The 24,624-nt window shown below is 44.5% G+C and overlaps 1 protein-coding gene across 11 annotated transcripts in view; it reads right to left on the bottom strand.

Annotated features, from left to right (window-relative positions):
- NEK4 (NIMA related kinase 4) overlaps positions 1-24,624 on the bottom strand; it is a 44,306-nt gene that overhangs the window by 8,045 nt on the left and 11,637 nt on the right. For 6 of the 11 annotated variants that reach the window (XM_008260800.5, XM_008260795.5, XM_008260796.5 and 3 more), the window contains 7 exons: positions 19,693-20,121; positions 11,500-11,649; positions 10,863-11,009; positions 9,974-10,040; positions 8,804-8,910; positions 4,992-5,080; positions 1,054-1,259 (listed from right to left, as the gene is read on the bottom strand). In XM_008260800.5, the coding sequence (XP_008259022.1) occupies positions 1,054-1,259; positions 4,992-5,080; positions 8,804-8,910; positions 9,974-10,040; positions 10,863-11,009; positions 11,500-11,649; positions 19,693-20,121 (1,195 nt within the window). Of the gene's footprint in view, positions 1-1,053; positions 1,260-4,991; positions 5,081-6,236; positions 6,344-8,803; positions 8,911-9,973; positions 10,041-10,862; positions 11,010-11,499; positions 11,650-19,692; positions 20,122-24,624 lie in introns of all 11 variants that reach the window. The other 5 variants (XM_089306131.1, XM_070050740.2, XM_070050742.2 and 2 more) reach the window with 3 other exon arrangements.

Genomic DNA, 24,624 nt, shown 5'->3' with positions numbered 1-24,624 from the left:
ACTTTCACTACCACAGCAAAAAAAATCTTGTTCTGCCAAGATTGTTTTCACTTTGACAAGAATGTAGTAATAACTAAAAAATTTATATGAGCTTAAGCTCATCATCTCCTAAACCTAAAAAATGTCTTAACAGCTTTTAGATACAATAACTTGAAGAAAATCTATAAAAAATTGCAAACACTTATTTTTTTTCCAAAGGAAAGCCAGCAAGTTTTTTTTTTAAGATTTATTTATTTATTTGAAAGTCAGAGTTACACAGAGAGAGGAGAGGCAGAGAGAGAGAGAGAAGTCCTCCATCTGATGGTTCACTCCCCAATTAGCCACAACAGCCAGAGCTGCATTGATCCAAAGCCAGGAGCCAGGAGCTTCCTCCAGATTTCCCATGAGGGTGCAGGGGCCCAAGCACCTGGGCCATCTTCTACTGCTTTCCCAGGCCACAGCAGAGAGCTGGATCAGAAGTGGAGCAGCCAGAACTCACAGTACCCATATGGGATGCCGGCACCTCAGGCCAGGGTGTCAACCTACTGTGCCACAGCGCTGGCCCCACATTTATTTTTAAAAATCAACATTCATGCTACCTTTCAGGAATACATCTGTTGCGTAAATTAAGATATATGTAATTATCCAAATGAAATAATAAACAAAAAAATTTTGGCTTAACATATTTCTTCAATAAACACAGATTCTCGTGGTGTAGGCGCTGTGTCATAACAGGTAACACCGCTGCCTGCAGTGCTGGCATCCCATATGGGCACTGGTTTGAGTCCTGGCTGCTCCACATCCAATGCAGCTCTGGGCTATGCCCTGGGAAAACAGTGGAAGATGGACAGCGTGGGAGACCCCAAAGAAGCTCCTGGCTCCTGGTTTTGGATTGGCTCAGCTCCAGCCGTTGTGGCCATTTGGGAAGTGAACTAATGGATGGGAAACCAATCTCTCTCTCCCTGCCTCTGCCTCTCTCTAACTCTGCCTTTCAAATAATAAATAAATCTTTTTTTAAAAATTTAAAAAAATAAAGACATATTCTCCAGTTTCTTGAAAGGATAAACCGATCACCTGAAGGTAGCTCTTTAAAATGGAACTGCTCGGCCTCCTCTGCAACCTTCCCGTGAAGTATTAATGTGTCCCGATACTTCCGATGAAGTTTGAATTCTGACACTGGATTTGGTACCGGCAGATCCTCACAGCTCTCTTTAGAATCCAGTTTCAGAGTCTGAGTCATCAACTGAACCAAGTCACTCATTTCATTTGTATGACCTTTCCTGAAAAAGAAAAACAAAATTCCCCTCATTATTTAATTGGTTTCATGAAAATTTTTTCATTAAAAAAAAAGGGGGGGGGGGGTGGGCATTGTGGTACAGCAAGTCAAGCTGCCACCTGCGACGCCTGTGTCCTATATGGACACTGGTTTGAGTCCCAGCTGCTTCACTTCCTATCCAGTTCTCTGCTGTGGCCTGGGAAAGCAGTGGAGGATGGCCCAAGTCCTTGGGCCCCTACACCCATGTGGGAGACCCAGAAGAAGTTCCTGACTCCTGGTTTCGGACCAGCCCAGCTTCTGCCATTGTGGTCATTTGGGGGAGTGAACCAGAGGATAGAAGATCTCTTTGTCTTTCTCTCTCTGTAACTCTGCCTTTGAAATAAATAAATTAAAAAAAATATATATTCAAAATGAGCTTTAGCGACTTCTAAGTGCTCAAGTAAGTCCCTCATAAATAACTAAAAATTAGACAAGGGCCGGTGCTGTGGCTCACTAGGCTAATCCTCTACCTGCGATGCCGGCACCCTGGATTCTAGCCCCGCTCAGGGCACCAGATTCTATCCTGGTTGCTACTCTTCCAGTCCAGCTCTCTGCTGTAGCCCGGGAAGGCAGTGGAGGATGGCCCAAGTGCTTGGGCCCTGTACCCACATGGGAGACCAGGAGGAAGCACCTGGCTCCTGGCTTGGGATTGGCACAGCGCACTGGCTGTGGTGGCCATTTGGGGGGTGAACCAACGGAAGGAAGACCTTTCTCTCTGTCTCTCTCTCTCTCTCACTGTCTAACTCTGCCTGTCAAAAAAAAAAAAAAAATTAGACAAAATGCTAAAATCAACTACATGGAGGCAATGAAGAATGAATGAAATCTGTAGGCAATTCTAAAGGAAGTCAATATCTTTCAGTCTAAGTGCAGGCCACAGGCAGCTCAAAGTACAACTCTTTCTGGCCTATAGAATCCAAGGACAAAATTCAGGACAACCACTATCAGTACAAAGTGAAAGAGGAACCTTGGAAAGGAGAGGGCCCAGAAGAAGCAACTTCAGATTCTGTGTACAATTTTTTTAAATATTTATTTTATTTATTTGAAAGGCAGACTTACAGAGGAAGAGATTGTCTATCTACTGGTTTACTACCCAAATGACTGCAACAGCTAAAGCTGGGTCAGGCAGAAGCCAGGAGCCAGGGTGGCAGGAGCTCAGGTACTTGGGCCACCTTCCACTGCTTTCCCAGGCACATTACCTGGGAGCTGGATCAGAAGTGGAGCAGCCAGGACTCAAATATGGGATGCTAGCATCACAGGAGGTGGCTTAACACACCACCATGACACTAGCCCTATGTGTACAAATTCTGCCCAATCATTTCCAGTAACTTAACTACCCTCAAGTATAATGCTCAAGAATATTTAAAGAAATACAAACATATCAGCCCCAGATTAGGTAAAACTGACAGTACTTGGCATCCAGTCAAAAACTACCATACAGCACATGTATTTGACATAGAAATTAAAATACTGCTTGGGACACTGGCATATTTTTTGTAAAGATTTATTTTTACTTGATTGAAAAAGTTACACAGAGAAACAGAGAAAGAGAGATCTATCCACTGGTTCACTCCCCAGATGGCTGCAATGGCTGCAGATGGGCAGATATAAAGCCAGGAGCCAGGAGCTTCTTCTGGGTCTCCTATGTAGATTCAGAATCCAAAGCTCTTAGGCCATCCTCCGCTGCTTTCCCAGGCACATTAGCAGGGAGCTGGATAGGAAGTGGAGCTGCCAGGACTTGAACCATAGCCCATATGGGACGCCAGCGCTGCAAACAGCAGCTTTACCCACTATGCCACAGCACCAGCCCCAGCCCCTAATATCAGAGTACCTGGGTTCGAGTCTTGGCTCTGCTCCTAATTTCAGCCTCCTGCTAATGTGCACTCTAGAAGGGAGTAGGCAAGGGCTCGATTAGTTGAGTCCTTGCCACCTACACAGGAGAACCTGGACTGAGCCCCAGCTCCAGCTTCAGCTGGTCTGGTCCCAGGTGTTGTGGGCATCTGGGCCATGAACCAGCAGATGAGGTATCTGTGTGCTGTGTGTCTGCCTTTCATAGTGCTGTGACACAGCAGTTTAAATTATATGATGCTGGCATCCCATACTGGAGTGACAATACAAGTCCCAGCTGCTCTATTTCTGATCCAGCTCCTTGATAATGCACCTAGGAAAGCAGATGATGGCCCAAGTACTTGGAACCCTGCCACCCATGAGAGACACAGATGGAGTTTCAGGCTCCTAGCTTTGGCCTGACACACTCCCTGCCATTTTGGCCATTTGGGGAATGAACCAGTAGATGAAAGATCTCTCTTTCTCTGTATCTCCTTCTCTATCACTTTGTCTTTTAAATAAAATAAATATCTTTTAAAAAAAGAAATAATCAAACATAGAACTGCAGGAAAATATCACAAAATTATGAAGCAGAAAAGTGACATGCGCGTGATAGAATTAATTATGAGATGAGACCATTAAAATGCTTAAAATGTATTCCATTTGTCCAAGATAGATGAAAATATGAACATGTTAAAGAGTAGTATGGAAGATATAAAAAAGAACCAAATCAAACTTTTAGAGATGAAAAATACAACATGTTAAATACAAAGAAGGGCTGGCGCTGTGGTGTAGCGGGTAAAGCTGCCGTCTGCAGTGCCAGCATCCCCTGGTGCCAGTTCGAGTCCCTGCTGCTCCACTTCTGATCCTATTCTCTGCTATGGCCTGGGAAAGTAGCAGAAGATGCCTCAAGTTCATGGACCCCTGCACCCACATGGGAGACCCAGAAGAAGCCCTTGGCTTCTGGCTTCAGATCAAAACAGCTCTGGCTGTTGCAGTCATTTGAGGAGTAAACCAGCAGATGGAAGACCTCTCTCTCTCTGCCTCTCCCTAACTATGCCTTTTAAATAAATAAATAAATCTTTTTAAAAAATATAAAGGATAGGAGTAACAATTAGATCCTTCAGAAAAAGATTAGAGAACCAATCTTTTAGGAATAGATAAGAGCAACAGAATCTATGGGAAAAAAAATAAAACAGAGAAAAAGTAGAACAAACAGAGCTTCAGTGGACTGCGAGACAACTTTAAGCAGCCTGATATAAATGAAACTGGAGTCTCCAGGAGGGCAGGGGAGATCCAGAAAATACATGAAGCACTAGTGGTCAACATATCTGATAAGAAATTAAATGAGGCTGGTGCCGCGGCTCACTAGGCTAATCCTCCACCTTGCAGCGCCAGCACACTGGGTTCTAGTCCCAGTCGGGGCACCGGATTCTGTCCCAGTTGCCCCTCTCCCAGGCCAGCTCTCTGCTGTGGCCCGGGAGTGCAGTGGAGGATGGCCTAAGTCCTTGGGCCCTGCACCCACATGGGAGACCAGGGGAAGCACCTGGCTCCTGGCTTCGGATCAGCGCGGTGCGCTGGCTGCAGCGCACCGGCCACGGCGGCCATTGGAGGGTGAACCAACAGCAAAGGAAGACCTTTCTCTCTCTCTCTCTCTCACTGTCCACTCTGTCAAAAAAAAAAAAAAAAAAAAAAAAAGAAATGAAAACCAGATGTGTTCACAGAAGATATCATTAGCTCTAGCATATATCATAAACCATTTATAATGTTATCAGTGAGAGTTCTGCAAGTCTCAATACTACAGCAAATGTACATTTAGGATTAATTCTATCAGAAATAGTTTATGTAGGGAGACAGTAAAACAAGAGCTTACCCTTCCCTGGAATCCCCATCTGACTTATCAGTTGAACTTGTAGAAGAACTTAACTCATCCTCAGACAGACAATGAATCAATTTCCTTTCCTATTTATGTTAGGAAAAAAACAAAATACATGACACACAACCAGAATATAATACACAAAATAGTCTTAGATGCACTGACTAAACACAAGTGATGTTAACTGCAATTTAACAAGTGAAACTAAAGGATGTAAACACTAAAGTTATTTTACATAACTGATGTCCCGGCTCACGCATGAAGTTCACCAGTGAAGCATGAGGAACATCAAGGTGAAGTGGTACCAGGCCTGGAGAGCCTCAGCTGTGAAGACATTCCCTTCCCTGAGGACAACAAATGAATGCTCCGCTTTTCAACCCCCAGGCAGACAGCTTATCCCAGAAGAAATACTCGTATTTCATTTCATTTCATGTAGTTATTTTTTTAATGGCGAAACAGTCCTTTTTAAAATGTATTTTTAGTTTTTAGCAGATTCACAGTGATTTGTAGAAACATTCTAAGAACATAATGATATTCCCCTTCTCCCTCCCTCCCCTCTCACCCACCTTCATTTTCTTTCTTTTTTTAGATTTTGAGATAACATATTTTAAATTTACATTATAGTAAAAGGCTTAATACTTCACAAGTTTAAAAAATAAAATACAAAAAGACTAAGTTTAGTGGGAATACAGGCAACAGCTAAAAGCAGTAATTGAATGGAAAAATTATCACTACACTCATATATAGTAAATTTTAAAATAATCACAGATCATTAAAACTACAGTACTATCACATTGTAGCCATTGGTGTGACAAAGGTATAAAACAAACTTTTACAAAACTATATTTGTAGCAATCCTGAGACACGTAAACATTTCTTTCTTTATTCATTCTTTTGTTTGTTTTTTTGTTTAAATTTTAGCTCCCACATATAAGGGAGAACATGGGGTATTTGTCTTTCTGAGTCTGGTCTATTTCACTCAACATGAAGTCATCCAGTTGTGTCCATTTTGCTAAAAATGGCAGAATTTCATTCTTTTTTACAGATGAACAGGACTACTGGTATTTTAAATTTGATGGAATGCTACCTAAATCCTGGCAACCTCAGCTTATTCACGTGAGACTACTGAAGCGCTTAATGAATTACCTGATATAACCACATACAAATCTTACAATTTTGGGAAATGGAGAAAGTAGTCTCAATTAGTAGTGTAAATAAATGATTTTATTAAAGAAACAATACCTTCAATACTTTCAAAGCAGGAAAAATTATTCCCCAGGATATTATACAGAGCGGTGAACATGGGTTGGAAACCTTGCAATTACCCATGTAGCCACCAGATGGTGTCCCTGCATCAACCACAGGAGAGAAAGTAAGATAAACGCCACCAACAGGCAAGACCAGCAAGTGAGAGGAAAACTGAGCCCTGCAGACCACACAGCAGAAGCAGCAAAGGGTGGGGGCGGGCACTGTGGTGCAGCAGGTTAAGCCTTCTCCTGCAATGCCAGCATCCCATATCAAGAGTGCTGGTTCGAGTCCTGGCTGCTTCGCTTCCAATTCAGCTCCCTACTATCGCACCTGGGAAGGCAGCTGATGATGGCCCAAGTGCTTGGGCTCCTACCACTCACAAAAGAGACCCAGAATTTCTGGCTCCCAGCTTTTGCCTGGCCCAGCCCTGGCTACTGCAGCCATTTAGGAAGTGAACCAGTAGATCCAAGATCTCTATCAACTGACCTCTCTCTCTCTCTCTCTCTCTCTCTCTCTCTCTCTCACTGGCAGATCAGAGAAATACCTATCCCTGACACTACTTTTCAAATAAAAAAGAAAAAAAAAAAAATGCTGCCCAGCGGAAGCCCTTAAGAATCCCTGTTTAGGGGCCGGTGCCATGTGGCACAGTAGGTTGATCCTCTGCCTGCAGTGCCTGCATCCCATGGGGGCACTGGATCTAGTCTCAGCTGCCCCTCTTCCGATCCAGCTCTCTGCTGTGGCCTAGGAAAGCAGTAGAGGATGGCCCAGGCCCTTGGGCCCCTGCACCTGAGGGGAGAGCAGGAAGAAGCTCTTGGCTTCCACTCCCATTGTGGCCACCTGGGGAGTGAACCAATGGAAGGAAGACCTTTCTCTCTGTCTCTCCATCTCACTGTCTGTAACTCTACTTCTCAAATAAATAAATAAAATCTTTTTTTTTTTTTTTTTAAAAAGGATTCTTGTTTAAAGACTACCTAAGATTGTAAACCAGCTGTCAATTGTTTACAGGAATGCCTCAGAGGTCAGCATTGTGTTGCAAAAGGTTAGCTACTTGCAGTGCCCACATCCCATATGGGCGCTAATTCGAGTCTGGCTGCTCCACATGTTTTCTTTTGTTTTTTTCTTCCAAGATGTTTTTTGTTTTTGTTTTTGTTTTTTTTGTTTGTTTGTTTTGACAGGCAGAGTGGACAGTGAGAAAGAGAGAGAAAGGTCTTCCCTTGCCGTTGGTTCACCCTCCAATGGCCGCCGTGGCCAGTGCGCTGCAGCCAGCGCACCGTGCTGATCCGAAGCCAGGAGCCAGGTGCTTCTCCTGGTCTCCCATGTGGGTGCAGGGCCCAAGGACTTGGGCCATCCTCCACTGCACTCCCGGGCCACAGCAGAGAGCTGGCCTGGAAGAGGGGCAACCGGGACAGAATCCGGTGCCCCGACTGAGACTAGAACCCGGTGTGCCGGCGCCGCAAGGCGGAGGATTAGCCTAGTGAGCCGTGGCGCCGGCCCCCAAGATTTTTTTTTTATTTGAAAGTCAGAGTTACACAGAAAGAGGAAGAGACAGAGAGAGGTCTCTCATCTGCTGGTTTGCTCCCCACAACAGTTGGCTCTGGGCCAGGCAGAAGCCAGAAGCAACTTCTGGGTCTCCCATAATGGGTCCAAATCTCTGAGCCATCCTCTGCTTTTCCTAGACCATTACTGACTGTTCTACTTCTTCTTCTTTTTTTTTTAATAACTTTATTCAGAATCATACAATGTCCTTCTATTTATTTAGATCATCTTTTATTATCTCTTACTACAGCTTTTAAATATTTTTAAAAGATTTATTTATTTAATTGAAAGGCAGAGTTACAGAGGGACAGAGGCAGAAAGAGAAAGGTCTGTCTTCCATCTGCTGGTTCTTTCCCCAAATGGCCACAACGGCTGGATCCGGGCCAATCTGAAGCCAGGAGCCTGTAGATTCTTCTGGGTCTCCCATGTGGGTGCAGGGGCCCAAACACTTGGGCCATCTTCCACTGTTTTCCCAGGCACATTAGCAGGGAGCTGGATTGGAAGTGGAGCAGCAGGAATTGAACTGGTGCCCATGTGGGATGCTGGCACTGTAGGCAGCAGCTTTACCCACTATGCCACAGCGCTGGCCCCAGGTTACTCCACTTCTGATCTAGCTCCCTGCTAATGCACCTGGGAAGGCAGCAGAAGATGGCCCAAGTGCTTGGGCCCCTGTACGCATGTGGTTCTGGCTCCTGGCTTCAGCCTGGCCCAGTCCTGCTTACTGTGGCCGTGTCGGGAGTGAACCAGTGGAGGAAGAGCTCTCGCTCTCTCTTTCCCTCTCTAAGTAACATCTCCTTTCAAATAAGTAAAAATCAATCTTTAAAACAAGCAAACAAAAAAGGCTGCCTCAAAAACTCATTCCCTAATGGGTCAAACAATCATTTCAGTGATCATCTGCCAGTTCCTCTCTTTATCGACTGAAGGCAGCCCCGTCTGAAATAAGTAGAGCTGACGTTTATGAGGTGCTTCGCTAGGCTCGCCAGCAGCAGACACGTCCACCTCTCCCTCACGAGTGTGTAACGCACCTTAGAGAAACTGCAGTCGGAAGAGGACCGTCGGGCAGGGGGGTGCTGGCCTTCCTCCTGTGGTTTCCCTGGCCCCACTGCACTCACAGCTCTCCTCACTGAAGGGCCTGGAAAAGCAAACACCCCCAGGGACTGTGGTGGGCTGGCCTCACCTGGGGAAGACTTTACACTGGATTTGGAAGAGAGCCCAGCAAGGTTCAGCCCAGACATAACTCATCACCACCTTGGCATCTGACCCGAGTTCAGATCTCAGCCCTGGGTCTCCCGGCTCTGGGACCCTGGGCAAGTTACTCACCTTCCCACAGCCTCAGTTTCCTCAGCTGCAAAGAAGGTAATGCAGCTGACTCTGATGGCTGCTGCAAACATGAAATAAGGCCCTTAAGATGTTGAGGTTAGTGCTTAAGACACGGTGAGCATTTACTAAATGCAAACTGCTAATGACGTCTTCGGGCCCCAACAGCAACGTCCACAGCCTCAGCCAGGGCAGCATCCCTCCGCTAACCCCGCTCTGCTCTGCAGAAGACACACTGCCCTGACCAGGAGCTGAACACGGGAACGAGTTAACAAGTTTCCAGGTGGAAACTCAATGGTCTTTTGCTCTTTTTAAAAATCCTCTTTCTCCGGCTGGCGCCGCGGCTCACTAGGCTAATCCTCCGCCTTGCAGCGCCGGCACACCGGGTTCTAGTCCCGGTCGGGGCACCGGATTCTGTCCCGATTGCCCCTCTTCCAGGCCAGCTCTCTGCTGTGGCCAGGGAGTGCAGTGGAGGATGGCCCAAGTGCTTGGGCCCTGCACCCCATGGGAGACCAGGAGAGGTACCTGGCTCCTGCCATTGGATCAGTGCCATGCGCTGGCCGCAGTGCGCCGGCCGCGGCGGCCATTGGAGGGTGAACCAACGGCAAAAGAAGACCTTTCTCTCTGTCTTTCTCTCTCACTGTCCACTCTGCCTGTCAAAAAAAAAAATCCTTTCTCTAAAGATACCTGTTTCAGATTCAACAGCTGACGATTTCTTAAAAGGCTTGACTAAGAAATTTCAGAAACTCTTTCAAATAGATTTCCCAAAGGAATTATTGCCACCTGAATGTCTTCAGACCTCAAGCTCAGCACCAGCGCTGTGCCAGGGAGTCAGACCATCAAGCACCAATCAGATGAAGAACAGGGGTCAGCTTTACCTGAGGGGAGCACCTCCTCCTGGGACTGCTTTAGTCGTCTCCTCTCTCTGGCTGATAATGGTCGACCCTTTAAAAAAAAAAAAAAGTCATTTCCATTCCTGCCGACTGTTCTCACAGCACCTACAACACCTGATGTATCACCTGGGACTAGAGAAAGGCGATGCACTGGCATTTCAGGGAGTGATCGTCGGAAACCAGTCTACATCAGGATAAGGCGACTAGCTAGGAATGGCTACCACCCTTGTTTTTAGCAGGTGCTTATTTCTGGAAGAGGAAATGGGGACTTCTGCAATTGCCATACTCAGGAATCTACTTCTGCTGACCAACTACGGAACCAGAGAATCTGTGCATTTCAATCAAAGCTGCTGAGAATCCCAAATCTGTCTCTTCCAGTATTTGGCAAAGAAACAGAGTTTAGATGTTTTAATATGAACTTCACAAAACATGCAGGATTTTACGACCCAAAAGCTTTATAAGGTTTTTTGTTTTTTGTGTTTTTTTTTGTGTTTTTTTTTTTTTTTTTTTTGACAGGCAGAGTGGACAGTGAGAGAGAGAGACAGAGAGAAAGGTCTTCCTTTGCCGTTGGTTCACTCTCCAATGGCTGCCGTGGCCGGCGCACTGTGGCCAGCGCACCGCGCTGATCCGATGGCAGGAGCCAGGTACTTATCCTGGTCTCCCATGGGGTGCAGGGCCCAAGAACTTGGGCCATCCTCCACTGCACTCCCGGGCCACAGCAGAGAGCTGGACTGGAAGAGGGGCAACCGGGACAGAATCCGGCGCCCCGACCGGGACTAGAACCCAGTGTGCCGGCGCTGCAAGGCGGAGGATTAGCCTAGTAAGCCGCGGCACCAGCAGGTTTTTAAAAAATCTAAGAGATACTGCCACACACCTTTGATGACAGCTCACTGCTCCCTGAACTGCTCCCAGACCCAGTGACCACTCTACTCTGGTTTTCAGCATCTTTTTGCGTTGATCTAACAGCCACGTTTCCAATAGTGGGATGAGAAGGCAAAAGTCCAGAAGGTGCCTCATGGATCTTCAATAATTAAAAAAGAAAGAGAGATTGTTAGTTTCATATACAGCAACCTCCAAAGAGCACCACTGGTAGGTCCTCTATGTAGCTGCCAAAACATTCCATTTTTTTTTTTCAAGAGACTGCCAAATGTGAATGGCCTTCTAAAAAGCCTGTGGACAGTGTGCCTGTGAGAGTTACCTGAAGAAAGGAGGTGCCCCTGGAGGAAGTGTGCAGAGAATGAGGGAAGAACTGTGCACAGACGCAGTAAGAAGGGATCAGAGAGCCCCCTCCTCACCCTGTTAACTCTCAAGTTGATCTGTCCATCTGTGCTGAGAAGATAAAACCTTCACTCTGCTTTCAACTCTCTGATACCCGGAAACCAGCATGCAGCATCTTGCTGTTATCCTTCTGCCTACGTTCCTGGCATTTCTATGTGACCTTCTGGTAGCCTCCCAACATTTACCTCCCAAACAGCAGCACCATGACTTACTGCAAAGATCCCTCCACCAACCTGTCTCTTTCTCCCAGTGTGCTCAGTCTGTTCTCTTTTCTTCTGTCGTCTCTGTCGAGACAGAGAGGGTTCAGACCCCGAATTGTGCGGCTGGAAACCTTTGTGGATTCTGCCCAGGTTTTCTGCATTACATTCACCAGCAACCTGGTTCTTAAAAATAATAAAATGAGTCACACACACATGAGAAAACCACAGAATAATGAAGCAGTCTTTTGAACTTTTCAAATGGACAAACTCTCCGTGCCTACTTCTAAACTGAATGACAATGAGAAGGAGAAGTTGTCTTTCTCAAAATCAATGCTCATTTGCAGCACTGACAGGCAAAGACAAAATGCTGGCATCAGTTATCCAAATATTCTGGCTTTTTCCTTTCCCTCCAGACAAAAATAATATTTTTGTTAAAGATTCATTTATTTGTTTGAAAGAATTAGAGAGCGGGAGAGACAAGGAGAGATCTTCCATCTGCTGGTTCACTCCCAGATGGCCACAATGGCTAGGACTGGGCCATCCTCCACTGCTTTTCCTTGGCCACTAGCAGGGAGCTGGATTAGGAGTGGAGCAGCCAGGACATGAACTGGCACCCAAATGGCATGCCGGTGTTGCAGGTGGCAGTTTTACCTACTACACCACAAAACAGGCCCCCCCCAAAAAATTAGTTTAATAAAATTATCAAACAGTGATTATCCTGAAATTATTAAAGTTTAATTCAGTTTTTAAAATAAATTTCTATATAACTTTAATTTTTTAAATTATATGAGAGGCAGGGAAACAGATAAGAGTTCCCACCTGCTGGTTCACCCCCTAAACGTCCACAACAGCTGGAGCTGGGTCAGCCTGAAGCTGGAAGCTAGGAATGCAACCCAGGTCTTCCACATGGGTGGCAGGGACTCAAGTACTTGAGTCTTCACCTGCTGCCTCCCAGAATGTGCGTTTGCGGGAAGCTGGAGTTGGGAATGGAGCCAGGACTTGAATCCAGGTCCTCCTGTAGGAGATGCCGGTGTCCCAACTAGCTTCTTTTTTTTTTTTTAATTATTATTATTATTATTTTTTTTTTGACAGGCAGAGTGGACAGTGAGAGAGAGAGAGACAGAGAGAAAGGTCTTCCTTTTTTTTGCTGTTGGTTCACCCTCCAATGGCCGCCGCGGCCAGCGCGCTGCGGCCAGCGCACTGCGCTGATCCGATGGCAGGAGCCAGGTACTTCTCCTGGTCTCCCATGGGGTGCAGGGCCCAAGGACTTGAGCCATCCTCCACTGCACTCCCGGGCCACAGCAGAGAGCTGGCCTGGAAGAGGGGCAACCGGGACAGAATCCGGCGCCCCAACTGGGACTAGAACCCGGTGTGCCGGTGCCGCAAGGCGGAGGATTAGCCTAGTGAGCCGCGGCGCCGGCCTCCAACTAGCTTCTTAACCACTAGGTCAAACAGCAACCGCATACTAGGCTTTCCACTCCTAAAATGCATATGTTTTAAGTAAGAGCCAATTTAATACACATTTACTCCCGGGCAAACATCAGTTACTTGGATGCGTCCTAAAACAGCACTGAGGAAAGCAATGAGTTTGGAGTCTGATGGAGTGATACGTGAGAAGTTTAATCTCCCTGAGCTCAGCTTCCTCACCCAGCATTCCCCACAATTCATTCATCCATTGGTGTTCATGGTGGAACTGGTTCTGGGAACCCCCCTTGGATACCAAAATCCAAGGATGCTCAAGTTCCTTACACAAAGCGATATGATATTTGCATATAACCTACTTATAACTTCTCCTATACTTCAATCATCTCTAAATTTAAGCATCTCTAGATTTCTTTTAAAGATTTTTTTATTTTATTTGAAAGGCAGACTTATAGAGAGAAAGAGAAGGAAAGACAGAGAGAGATCTACCATCTGCTGGCCACTGCCCAAATGGGCACAACAGAGGAGGTAGATTGGTCTGATGCCTGGAGCCAGGAGCTTCTACCAGGTCCCCTACATGGGTGCAGGGACCCAAGCACTTGGGTCATCCTCTGCTGCTTTCCCAGGCACCTTAGCAGGGAGCTGGATCAGAAGTGGAGTAGCCAGAACTTAAATTAGTGCCCATATGGGACACCGACACCACAGGCAGTGGCTTCACCTGCTGTGCCATGGCACCAGCCCCTAATTACCTTTAAAAAGGTAAGTTCTATGTAAAAAATGTTATACTACATTGTTTAGGGAATAATAACAAGAAAAAAAGTGTGTTCAATACAGACAAAAGTTGTTTTCTGAATCTTTTTGATACACAGTTGGTTGAACCTGTGGGTGTGGAAGCTGTGGATAGAGAGAGCCAACTGTGGGAGGTTAGTGGAAGTGGTACACAAGAGGGATCACGAGCTGGCGCCGTGGCTCAACAGGCTAATCCTCCGCCTAGCGGCGCTAGCACACCGGGTTCTAGTCCCGGTCGGGGCGCCGGATTCTGTCCCGGTTGCCCCTCTTCCAGGCCAGCCCTCTGCTGTGGCTAGGGAGTGCAGTGGAGGATGGCCCAGGTGCTTGGGCCCTGCACCCCATGGGAGACCAGGAAAAGCACCTGGCTCCTGGCTCCTGCCATCGGATCAGCGCAGCACGCCGGCCGCAGCGGCCATTGGAGGGTGAACCAACAGCAAAGGAAGACCTTTCTCTCTGTCTCTCTCTCTCACTGTCCACTCTGCCTGTCAAAAAATAATAATAATAATAAAAAAAAGAGGGATCACAGGCTATATCTGGCACACATTACATGCTCAAAAGAACAGGAGCTTTGATAGCAGTAATAATGATAAAATGAATTACCTCAAGTTTTGAAGATCACCAAAGACTTAGTGATTTATGTAGATAGGTGGTTTTACAAACTGAGGCATGTCAAACACTAAAATAATAGATTCTTTTACTTATTTTCAATAATTTTTTAAAAGACTTAGCCAGGCCAGCGCCGCGGCTCACTAGGCTAATCCTCCGCCTTGCGGCGCCGGCACACCGGGTTCTAGTCCCGGTCGGGGCGCCAGATTCTGTCCTGGTTGCCCCTCTTCCAGGCCAGCTCTCTGCTGTGGCCCCTGAGTGCAGTGGAGGATGGCCCAAGTGCTTGGGCCCTGCACCCCATGGGAGACCAGGAGAAGCACGTGGCTCCTGGCTTCAGATCAGCGCGGTGCGCCGGACGCAGCAGCCATTGGAGGGTGAACCAACGGCAAAGGAAGACCTTTCTCTCTGTCTCTCTCACTGTCCACTTTGCCTGTCAAAAAAAAAAAATAAATAAAAATAAAAATAAAAAAAAATAAAAGACTTAGCCAATCTGACACCAGGAGCTTCTTCCGGGTCTCCTATGGGGTACAGGAGCCCAAGCACTTGGGCCATCTTCTACTGCTTTCCCAGGCCATAGAAGAGAGCTGGATCAGAAGTTGAGCAGCCAGGACTCAAACCGCCGCCCATATGGGATGCCGGCACTATAGGTGGCAGCTTAACCTGCTATGCCACAGGGCCAGCCTCTATTTGAATAATTTTTAACTACCAGAATTACCTGTTTTCAAGATGGACACTGGTAGTTAATATCAATCAATCAACAAATTTTATCAACAGATTACTATGTGGTACATTATAGAAAGTCATTATCAGGGCCGGAGTTGTGGCATAGCAGATTAAGCCTCTGCCTGTGACATTGGCATTCCATATGGGTGCTGGTTCAAAACCCAGCTGTTCTACTTCTGATCCAGCTCCCTGCTAATGCACCTGAGAAAGTAGTGGAAGATAGGCCAAGTTCTTGGGCCCCTGCACCACATGGGAAACCTGGAAGAAGCTCTGGCTCCTTGATTCTGCCTGGCCCAGCCCCGGCCACTGCAGCCATTTGGGGAGTGAACCAGTGGATGGACAATCTCTCTGTCCCTCCTCCTCTCTCTGTAACTCTGCCTTTCAAATAATTTTTTAAAAAATTAAAAAAAAAGAAAGCTATTATCACCAACACAACATTTTTAGATCTTTGGCAAACATAAAATTGTACATAAAATAACAAATTTATTCTTCCAAGAGTATATCTAATACAGGATGTATAACACAGTAAATGACTAATTTTACAATATTATTATATAATAATCTAGTTGAATAGAGACCAAAATAATAAACAACAAATGATTCAGTTCTGGAAGATGGAAATAAATTTTCCTCTACTGATAATAGTAAGTATAGATGTTCCAAATAAAGCTTATGTATGTATGAAATGACAGGAACAAAAGACTTAAGGAATTTCTCCATGAAATCCAACTGATCCTGAAAAAAAGCCATTCCACTTTTATGAAAAAGAAGAAGAAAAACAAGGAGTAATGCCAGACATAAAATTCTATTAAAACACAAAATATCTGCTCTAAAATCCTGGTGTAACAAATGAATTTGATCAGGAATAAGACAAGGGTAAATACTTTTAGCCCTTCTATTCAACACTGTACTTGAAGTTCACACCAGGAAATTTAGGCAAAAAAAAAAAAAAAAAAAAGGAGGCAGGTGTTGTGGCACAGCAGGTTTAGCCACCACAGGCAATGCCAGCATCCCACAAGGATGCCAGTCTGAGCCCAACTGCTCCACCTCCAATCCAGCTCCCTGCTAATGGCTTAGGAAAAAGCTACGAAAGATGTGGGAGACCCAGATGAAGCTGCTGGCTCCTGGCTTCCACCTGGCCCAGTCCCAACCATTGCAGCCATTCAAGGAGTGAACCAGCAGATGTAAGATCTCTCTCTCCCTCTCTCTCTCTCACTCCCTTCCCTCACTAACTCTTTCAAATGAATAAAATTAATCTTAAAAAAAAAAAAAAAAGGCAGAAAGAAAAGGAGCACAGACAGGATAGGAAGAAGTGAAACTATCATCTCTATTTGCAGATGACAATGATCTTGTATTCAGAAATTCCTAAGGAGTCCACTAAAAAAATATGAGAATGGGGGCCAGTGCTGTGGCACAGCAGGTTAAAGCCCTGGCCTGAAGTGCTGGCATCCCATGTGGGCACCAGTTCTAGTCCCAGCTGCTCCTCTTCCAATCCAGCTCTCTGCTACAGCTTGGGATAGCAGTAGAAGATGGCCCACATCCTTGGGCCCCTGCACCCACGTGGGAGACCCGGAAGAAGCTCCTGGATCCTGGCTTCGGAACACACAATTCCAGCCATTGCGACCATCTGGGGAGTGAACCAGAGGATGGAAGACCTCTCTCTGTCTCTACCTCTCTCTGTAACTCTTTCAAATAAATAAAATAAATCTTTAAAAAAATATACAAGAATGAATAAACAAATTCAGCAAGGTTGCAGAACACAATATCACTAAAAACCAAATCAAATGTACTTCTTTTTCAATTATTTTTTATTTAAAAAATACTTTATTAATTTGAAAGGCAGAGAGACAAAGAAAGGGACAGGCAGAGAGATAGATCTTCCATCTGCTGGTTCACTCCCCAGATGGCTGCAACGGCCAGGCTGAGCTTCTTCTGGGTCTCCCAAATGGGTGCAAGGGCCCAAGGACTTGGGCCATCTTCCACTGCTTTCCAAGGCCATAGCAGAGAGCTGGATCAGAAGTGGAGCAGCTGGGACTGGAACCAGAGCCCATATAGGATACCAGCATCTCAGACACTGACTTAACAGGCTACACCACAGCCCCTCAAGGTACACTTCTATATGCTAGCAGTGAACAATCCAAAACTAAATTGTGAGAATTCCATTTACAATAGTATCTAAAAGAATAAAACACTTAGAGATAAATTTTTTTAAATCTTTTTAATTAAAAAAAAAAAAAAAGACTTCATACTGAAAAAAAAAAGCATCTCAGGGACCAGACCAGTGGCATAGTAGGCTAAGCCTCAACCTGCAGTGCTGGCATCCCATATGGGCACCAATTTGTATCCCAGCTGCTCTTCTTCCAATCCAGCTCTCTGCTATGGCCTGGGAAAGCAGTAGAAGATGGCCCAAGTGCTTGGGCCCCTGCACCCGTGTGGGAGACCCAGAAGAAACTCCTGACTCCTGGCTTCAGGTCAGCCCAGCTTCAGCTGTTGTGGCCATTTGGGGAGTGAACCAGCAGATGAAGATCTCTCTCTGTCTTTCCCTCTCTCTGTTTTTAACTACACCTCTCAAATAAAAACATAAAATCTTATTTAAAAAGTTTTTTTTAATGTTAGCATTCTTTATAAAGATTGTCAGGATAATCTTAAAATTCATATGGAGGGGCCAGCATTGTAATGCAGCAGGTTAGGGCCCAACTTGGGCACCACCACCCCATATCTGCCAGTTTTGATACTGGCTACTCTGTTTCCAATTCAGTTTCTAGCTAATGCACCCGGGAAAGCAGTGCTAGATGGTCCAAGTATTTGGGGCCCTGCCACCCATGTCAGAGACCAGGATGAGGTTCCTGCCTCCTGCCTCAGACATGGCTGTTGTGACCATTTAAGGGGTGAAGCAGCAGAGCCAAGATCTCTGTCTCTCTCTCTGTCACTTTGCCCTTCAAATAAATAAACAAAACTTATTTTAAAATTTACATGGAAATGCATAAAACCCAAAAGATAGAAAAATATCAAAAAATAATGATAAAGTTCAAAGACTCACATTTCCTGATTTCAGCATTTACTGCAAAACTACAGTGATCCAGACAATGTATTAGGACAGACATATAGATCAGTGGAACAGAACTGAGACTTGAGAAATAAACTCTTATTATTTATAGTCTATTGATTTTCAACAAGGGTGCCAAGGCAATTCAAAGGACAGAATAATCTTTTCAACAAATGGTGCTGTGACAACTCAATGTTCAAATACACAAGGAATAAAGCTGAATCCCTTCCTCATGCCACACACAAAAATTAACTCAACATGGATCACAGACCTAAATCTGAGCACTAAAACTATCAACTCCTAGAAGAAAACATAGGAATAAATATTCATGATACCAAAAGCACAAATGACAAAAGAAAATACAGACGAAATTATTTTTCATCAAAACTTAAATGATTTGAACCTCAAAGGACCGTAAGAAAGTGAAAAGAGGGGCCAGCGCTGGGGCACAGCACCAGGTTAAGCTGCTGCTTGTGAGGCCAGCAACCCATATTGGAGCGTCAGTTTGAGAGCCTGTTATTCCACTTCTGATTCAGCCTCCTGCTAATGTGTCTTGGAAGACAGCAGAAGATGGCCCAAGTACTTGGGCCCCTGCTACCCACTCGGGAGACCAGGAAGGAGATCTTGGCTCCCGGCTTCAGTCTGGTCCAGACCCAGCTATTATGGCCATTCGGGGAGTAAACCAGCAGATGAAAGATCTCTGTTTCTCTCTGTGTCAGTCTGCCTTTCAAATAAACAAATACTAAAAAAAGAAAGTGAAAAGTAAACTCACAGAGTGGGAGACAATATTTTCAAGCTTTATATCTGATAAGGGACTGGTATCTAGAATAGATAAAGAATTCTTCCAATTCAATAATGATTAAAAAAATAAGTAAACCAAATAAAATTAACAAAGGATCTGAATAGATTATTTCCCCAAAGCACATACACAAATGGCCAAGAAGCATATAAAAGATGCTCAACATCACTCGTTAGAGATGCAAATCAAAACCACAGTAAGATACCACTTCACATCCACTAGTATGGTGCTGATCAAAACCACGGGTAAAACCAAGTGCCGACACAACGATGCAGGGAAACTGAAGCCTTCATATATTACCGATGGGAAGTAAAATGATACAGCTGCTTTGGAAAATAGTTACCATATGACCAGCACATCCACTACCAGGTATATACCAACAGAACTGAAAATATACATCTACACAAAAACTTACACTGTCTACAGTCACCCAAAAGTGAAAACAACCCAAATTTTCATCAACTTATGAACAGATAAATAAAGTATTACCCATACACAGTAAAATTTGCAAATAAAAAGGAATGAAAAGCTGGCACACCGTACACCATGGATAAACCCTAAAAACATGCTGTAAGAAACCAGATACTAAAGGCTATACATGATATGACTCCCTTTATATGAAATGCTTGGAACAGACATTGCCAAGGGTCGAGATAAAGGGGAACGGAGAGTGGCTGTTACTAGGTATGGGTTTTTTGGAGGGGTGGGTGATGAAAATGTTCTATGCTTAAATTAGAACACAGAACAACTTGATTTTCCTAATAAAACAGCTAGTGCAAAAATCAAACATGACCCACATGCTTGTAACAACACCTTTCAGTCTCCCCTCTGAAACCAGTACCTTGTATGTATCACTCTCCAGGTCCTGTGGCTTTTGGTCTTTGTGTAGGGGCTGCAGAGGTTTCATCACTGGTTCATTCCTTTCGCCAGTGCCATCATCAGGGGAGCAAGTGGGAGCCAGGTTTTCAGGTTGAGCATGGGATTGAGCGGAATCCTTCAGCTCCTCCTCCTTCACTTGAGAAATGCTACATTTATTTCCTGGCTCATCAGAGGCATCTAAGTGTATCTGTTGATTGTCCTGAACAAAGCCATCACTCAGTGAGTCCCTCCTTTCTGCAGGTAAGATGTCAATATCTACCCTACTGAGTGTGGCTAGTGACTGTGCAGTACTGCTCATGTCAGGTTTGCTGGCATGGCTCTTCAGATCAGCAGGTGACTTCAAAGGACCACTGAGCACTGGTTTCTCCTGGGACAAACATGCATCTTCACCCTGAGTGAAAACATAGTTTCAAGTTATTACAGCACTCTTCACACCATATACAAAAAATAATTCAAGGGGCCAGTGTTGTGGTGCAGTAGGTTAAGCCACCGCCTACATCCCTGGCATCCCATATGGGTGCCTGTTCAAGTCTCAGTTGCTCCAGTTCCTATCCAGCTCCTTGTTAATGCGCCAGAGAAAGCAGCAGAAGATGGCCCATGTCCTTGGACCCTTGCCACCCATGCGGGAGACCCAGAAGGGAGTTACAGGCTCCTGGATAAAAGATCTCTGCCTCTCCCTCTCTCTCTGTAACTCCGCATTTCAAATAAATAAAAATAACAATAGGTTCCTCAAAAGGCTAACCATAGAATTATTATGTGACCCAAGAATTCCATTCTTAGTTTTACATGCCAAAGAACTTGAACAGTAATCAAGTAGATAACTGTATGCCAACATTTACAGGACATTAATCAAAAGAGCCAAAAAGTAGAAATAATCCAAATGTCCACCAGCTAATGAGGGGATAAACCATGTTGTATATAGTGGAATATTATTAAGCCATAAAAGGGAACACAGTTCTATACAGCTACAACATGGTTGAACGTTGAAAACGTGCAAGGTGAAATAAGCCAAACGCAAAAGGACAAATATTACAAGATTTAATTATATAAAATATAAAGGACAGACACAAATTCAGACAGGAAGTAGGTAAGAGGTCATCAGAGCCTGGGGATAGGGCAAATAAAAAATATTGATTAATAGATACAGTTTGTATTTAGAAAGAGTTTTAGAAGACAGTAGCGATGGTTGCAAAACATTGAATGTAACTAAGGACACTGAATTGTACACCCAAAAATGATTAAAATGTGACCAAGTGGGATTTATTCCTGGAATGCAAGGATGTCGCAACACGAAAATCAATGTAATACATCACATGAACAATAGATCTATATATATACAGATATATTGATATAGATATATACCTAGATATATATGAACAAAATACGTATCTCTCTATATATATCTAGATATACATATATATCTAAATACATAGATATCTCTCTATATAAACATATATATATATATATATATATATATATATATATATAAAGCCACAGTGAACATCCTATTTTAAAAAGTAAAAAATGAAAAACTTTGCTTCTGAGGTCAGGAACAAGATAAAGATATTCATTCTCATCTGTTTTATTCTATATAATATTGGAAGTTCCAGTCAGAGTAATTTTTTTAAAAGACTTATTTATTTGAAAGGCAGTGCCACAGAGAAAGAGAGAGACAGACAGAGAGAGAGTTCTTCCATCAACTAGTTCACTCCCCAAATGGCTACAACAGACAGGGCTGGACCAGGCCAAAGCCAGGAGCTAGGAGATTCTTCCAGGTCTCCCAGACAGGTGGGGAGCCCAAGCACTTGGGCCATTCTCCACTGCTTTTTTTTTTTTTTAGCAGGAAGCCAGATCAGAAGTGTGGAGCATATGGGATGCTGGCATTGCAAGCAATGGCTTAACTCATTGTGCCACAGTGCCAGCCCCCAGCAGTGTAACAAAGCAAGAATAACGAATAAAAGACACGAAAACTGAAAAAGGAAAAAGCAAAAGTAGCTCTGCTCCCAGATGATATCAACGTGTACACAGAAAACCCTAAAAGATTCCACAAAAGAACTGTGGAACTAATAAATGGATTTAGCAAAGAGGCAGGAAACAAAGTCAACACAAAAAATCAGTTGTGTTTCTATACCCAAACAATTAACAATGTGAAAAGGAAATTTTACAGAATAATTCCATTTCTAACAGCATCCAAAAAAAATAACTTAACTAAATAAAATTAACTTAACCAAAGAGATGGAAGAGTTGTACAAAGAAAACTAAAAAAGGTAATTGAAAGAAAATACAAAATACATAAATAAATGGATACACATCCCATGTTCCTGTTTTGGAAGATTCAATACTGACATGAAGTCAGCACTAGATTCAATGCAATCCATATCAAAATCCCAAGATGCCTTTTGATGAAATAGAAAACCCACCCTGGGGCTGGCACCGTGGCTCACTTGGCTAATCCTCCGCCTGTGGCGCCGGCATCCCGTATGGGTGCCAGTTCTAGTCCTGGTTGCTCCTCTTCCAGTCCAGCTCTCTGCTGTAGCCCGGGAAAGCAGTAGAGGATGGCCCAAGTGCTTGGGCTCTTGCACCTGCATGGGAGACCAGGAGGAACTACCTGGCTCCTGGCTTCGGATCGGCACAGTGCCAGCCGTGGTGGCCATCTGGGGGGTGAACCAACGGAAGGGAAGACCTTTCTCTCTGTCTCTTTCACTGTCTATAACTCTGTCTGATAAATTAAAAAAAAAAAAAAAAACCATCCTAGAGTTCATATGAAATCTCAAAGGATCCAAACTAGTCAATCTTGGAAAGGAAAAATATAGCTCAAGGACTCACTTTCAGTTTTCAAAGATTTATGTATGTAGACATTTAAAAGGCAGAGTGACAGACCAAGTACAACAGTGAGAACAAAACCTTCCTTCTCTGGTTCCCTCCCGAGATGGTCACAAGTGCCAGATCCGGGACAGGCTGAAGCCAGGAGCCAGGAACTCCATCTGGTCTCCCACATGGCAGGCAAGGGGCCAAGCACTGGGCCATCTTCTGTTGTCCTCCAAGGAAGGCACATTAGCAGGAAGCTGGATCAGAAGCAAAGTAGCTGGAACTGGAACCAGCACTCTAAATGAAGCTGGTGTTACAAGTGCTGGCTTAGCTCACTGTGCCACAACAGCAGCTCTAAATGATTTTTGACAAGGATGCCAAGACCATTTGTGTTAGTTTGTTTTCTGTGGCTATTCACTGAGTACCACAAACTGGGTGATCTATAAAGAATAAAAGTTTACTCAGCTCACAGTTACAGAGGCTGAGAGGTCCCAGGTCTAAGAGTGTATCTGATGAGGGCCTACCTGATGATGGGAACTGCAAAGTCCCCAGGTTGCATATGGCATCACATGGAAAAGGGATGCCTTCAAAAGACAGCTGAACAGGCTTTTATAACACAACCACTCTGGATAAGCTATTGATCCATTCATCATCTCTTGACATCTCGCAACGGACATTAAACTTGAACATGACTTTTGGTGAGTACTTTCAAACCAAAGTACTACTGAATGAGGAAAGGACGGTCTTTCCAATAAATGGTGCTAAGAAAACTGGTATCTGCAACAAAAGGATGAAGCTGAATACCATATACAAAAATTAACTCAGCATGGATCAAAGAGCTGAATGTAAGCGCTAAAACTATAAAAATCTTAGAAGAAAACACAGGGTAAAAGCTCCACAACACTGGATTTGGCAGTCATTTCTTGAATACCAAAGGTACAGGGTAATAAAAGGAAAAATAGAAAGTTAGACTTCGTGACAATTAAAAATTTTATCACTGGGGAGATGCTGTGGCCTAGCAGGTTAAGCCAGCACTTGGGCTCCCCACATGCCATATCTGAGTGCAGGTTCAAGTTCCAGATATCTGGCTTCTGATCCTGTTCCCTGAAAAGGCAGCAGATGATGTCCCCATTACCTGGACCCCTACCACCAACACGGGAGATGGAGACGGAGTTCTGGGCTTCTGGCTGCCATTTGGCCTAACCCAGGCCATTGCAGCCATTTGGGGAATGAACAAACAAATAGAAGATCTCTTCTCTCTCTCCTCTCTCTCCCACCTTCCCTCTCTGTTACTCTGCCTTTCCAATACATAAATAAATAAATATATCTTAAAAAAAAAAAAAGATTTTGCTTGGGATGCCTGGTTTGAATTAAAGCTCCTCTGCTTTCAAACAAACTTCCTGCTAATGTACACTGTGGGAAGGAACAGACGATGGCTCAGGCACTTGGATCCATGCCGCCCATGGTGAAAACTTGGACTGCATTCCAGGCTCCTGGGCTCAGCCCAGCCCAGCCCAGCCCTGGCTTTTGCAGGCATTTAGGAAGTAAATCAGCAGAATGAAGATTTGTCTCTCTACTTTTCAAATAAAAATGAATATAGTATTTTTTTAAGGAAAGTGACTGCTTAATGGGTAAAGGATTTCCTTTGGGGTGATTAAAAGGTTTCAAAACTAGATAGAGATGACAGTAGCACAACCTTATGAATATCTTAAATGCACACAACTGCTCACCTTAAAGTAGTTAATCCTCATGCCAGCACTGTGGTGTAGCAGGTAAAGCCACTGCCTGCAGTGCCAACATGCCATATGGGCGCTTGTTTCAGTCCTGGCTGCTCCACTTCCAAACCAGCTCCCTGCTAACGTTCCTGGGAGAGCAGCAGAGGAGGGCCCAAGTATTTGGTCCCCTGTACCCATGTGGGAGACATGGAAGAAGCTCCTGGCTCCTAGCTTTAGCCTGGCCCAGTCCTGGCCATTGTGGCCATTTGGAAAAAGAACCAGCAGGTGGGAGATAGATGGTTCTCTATCTCTCTCTGCCACTGCCTCTCTGTAACTCTGCCTTTCAAATAAATAAATCTATTAAAAGTAAA

This window comes from Oryctolagus cuniculus, chromosome 10 (genome assembly GCF_051225735.1).
Source record: "Oryctolagus cuniculus isolate XC-2025 breed Fujian yellow rabbit chromosome 10, ASM5122573v1, whole genome shotgun sequence".
NCBI classification, from domain to species: Eukaryota; Metazoa; Chordata; class Mammalia; order Lagomorpha; family Leporidae; genus Oryctolagus; species Oryctolagus cuniculus.
The sequence above is the reverse complement of the archived record's forward strand: the minus strand, read 5'-3'. Positions and strand labels throughout refer to the sequence as shown.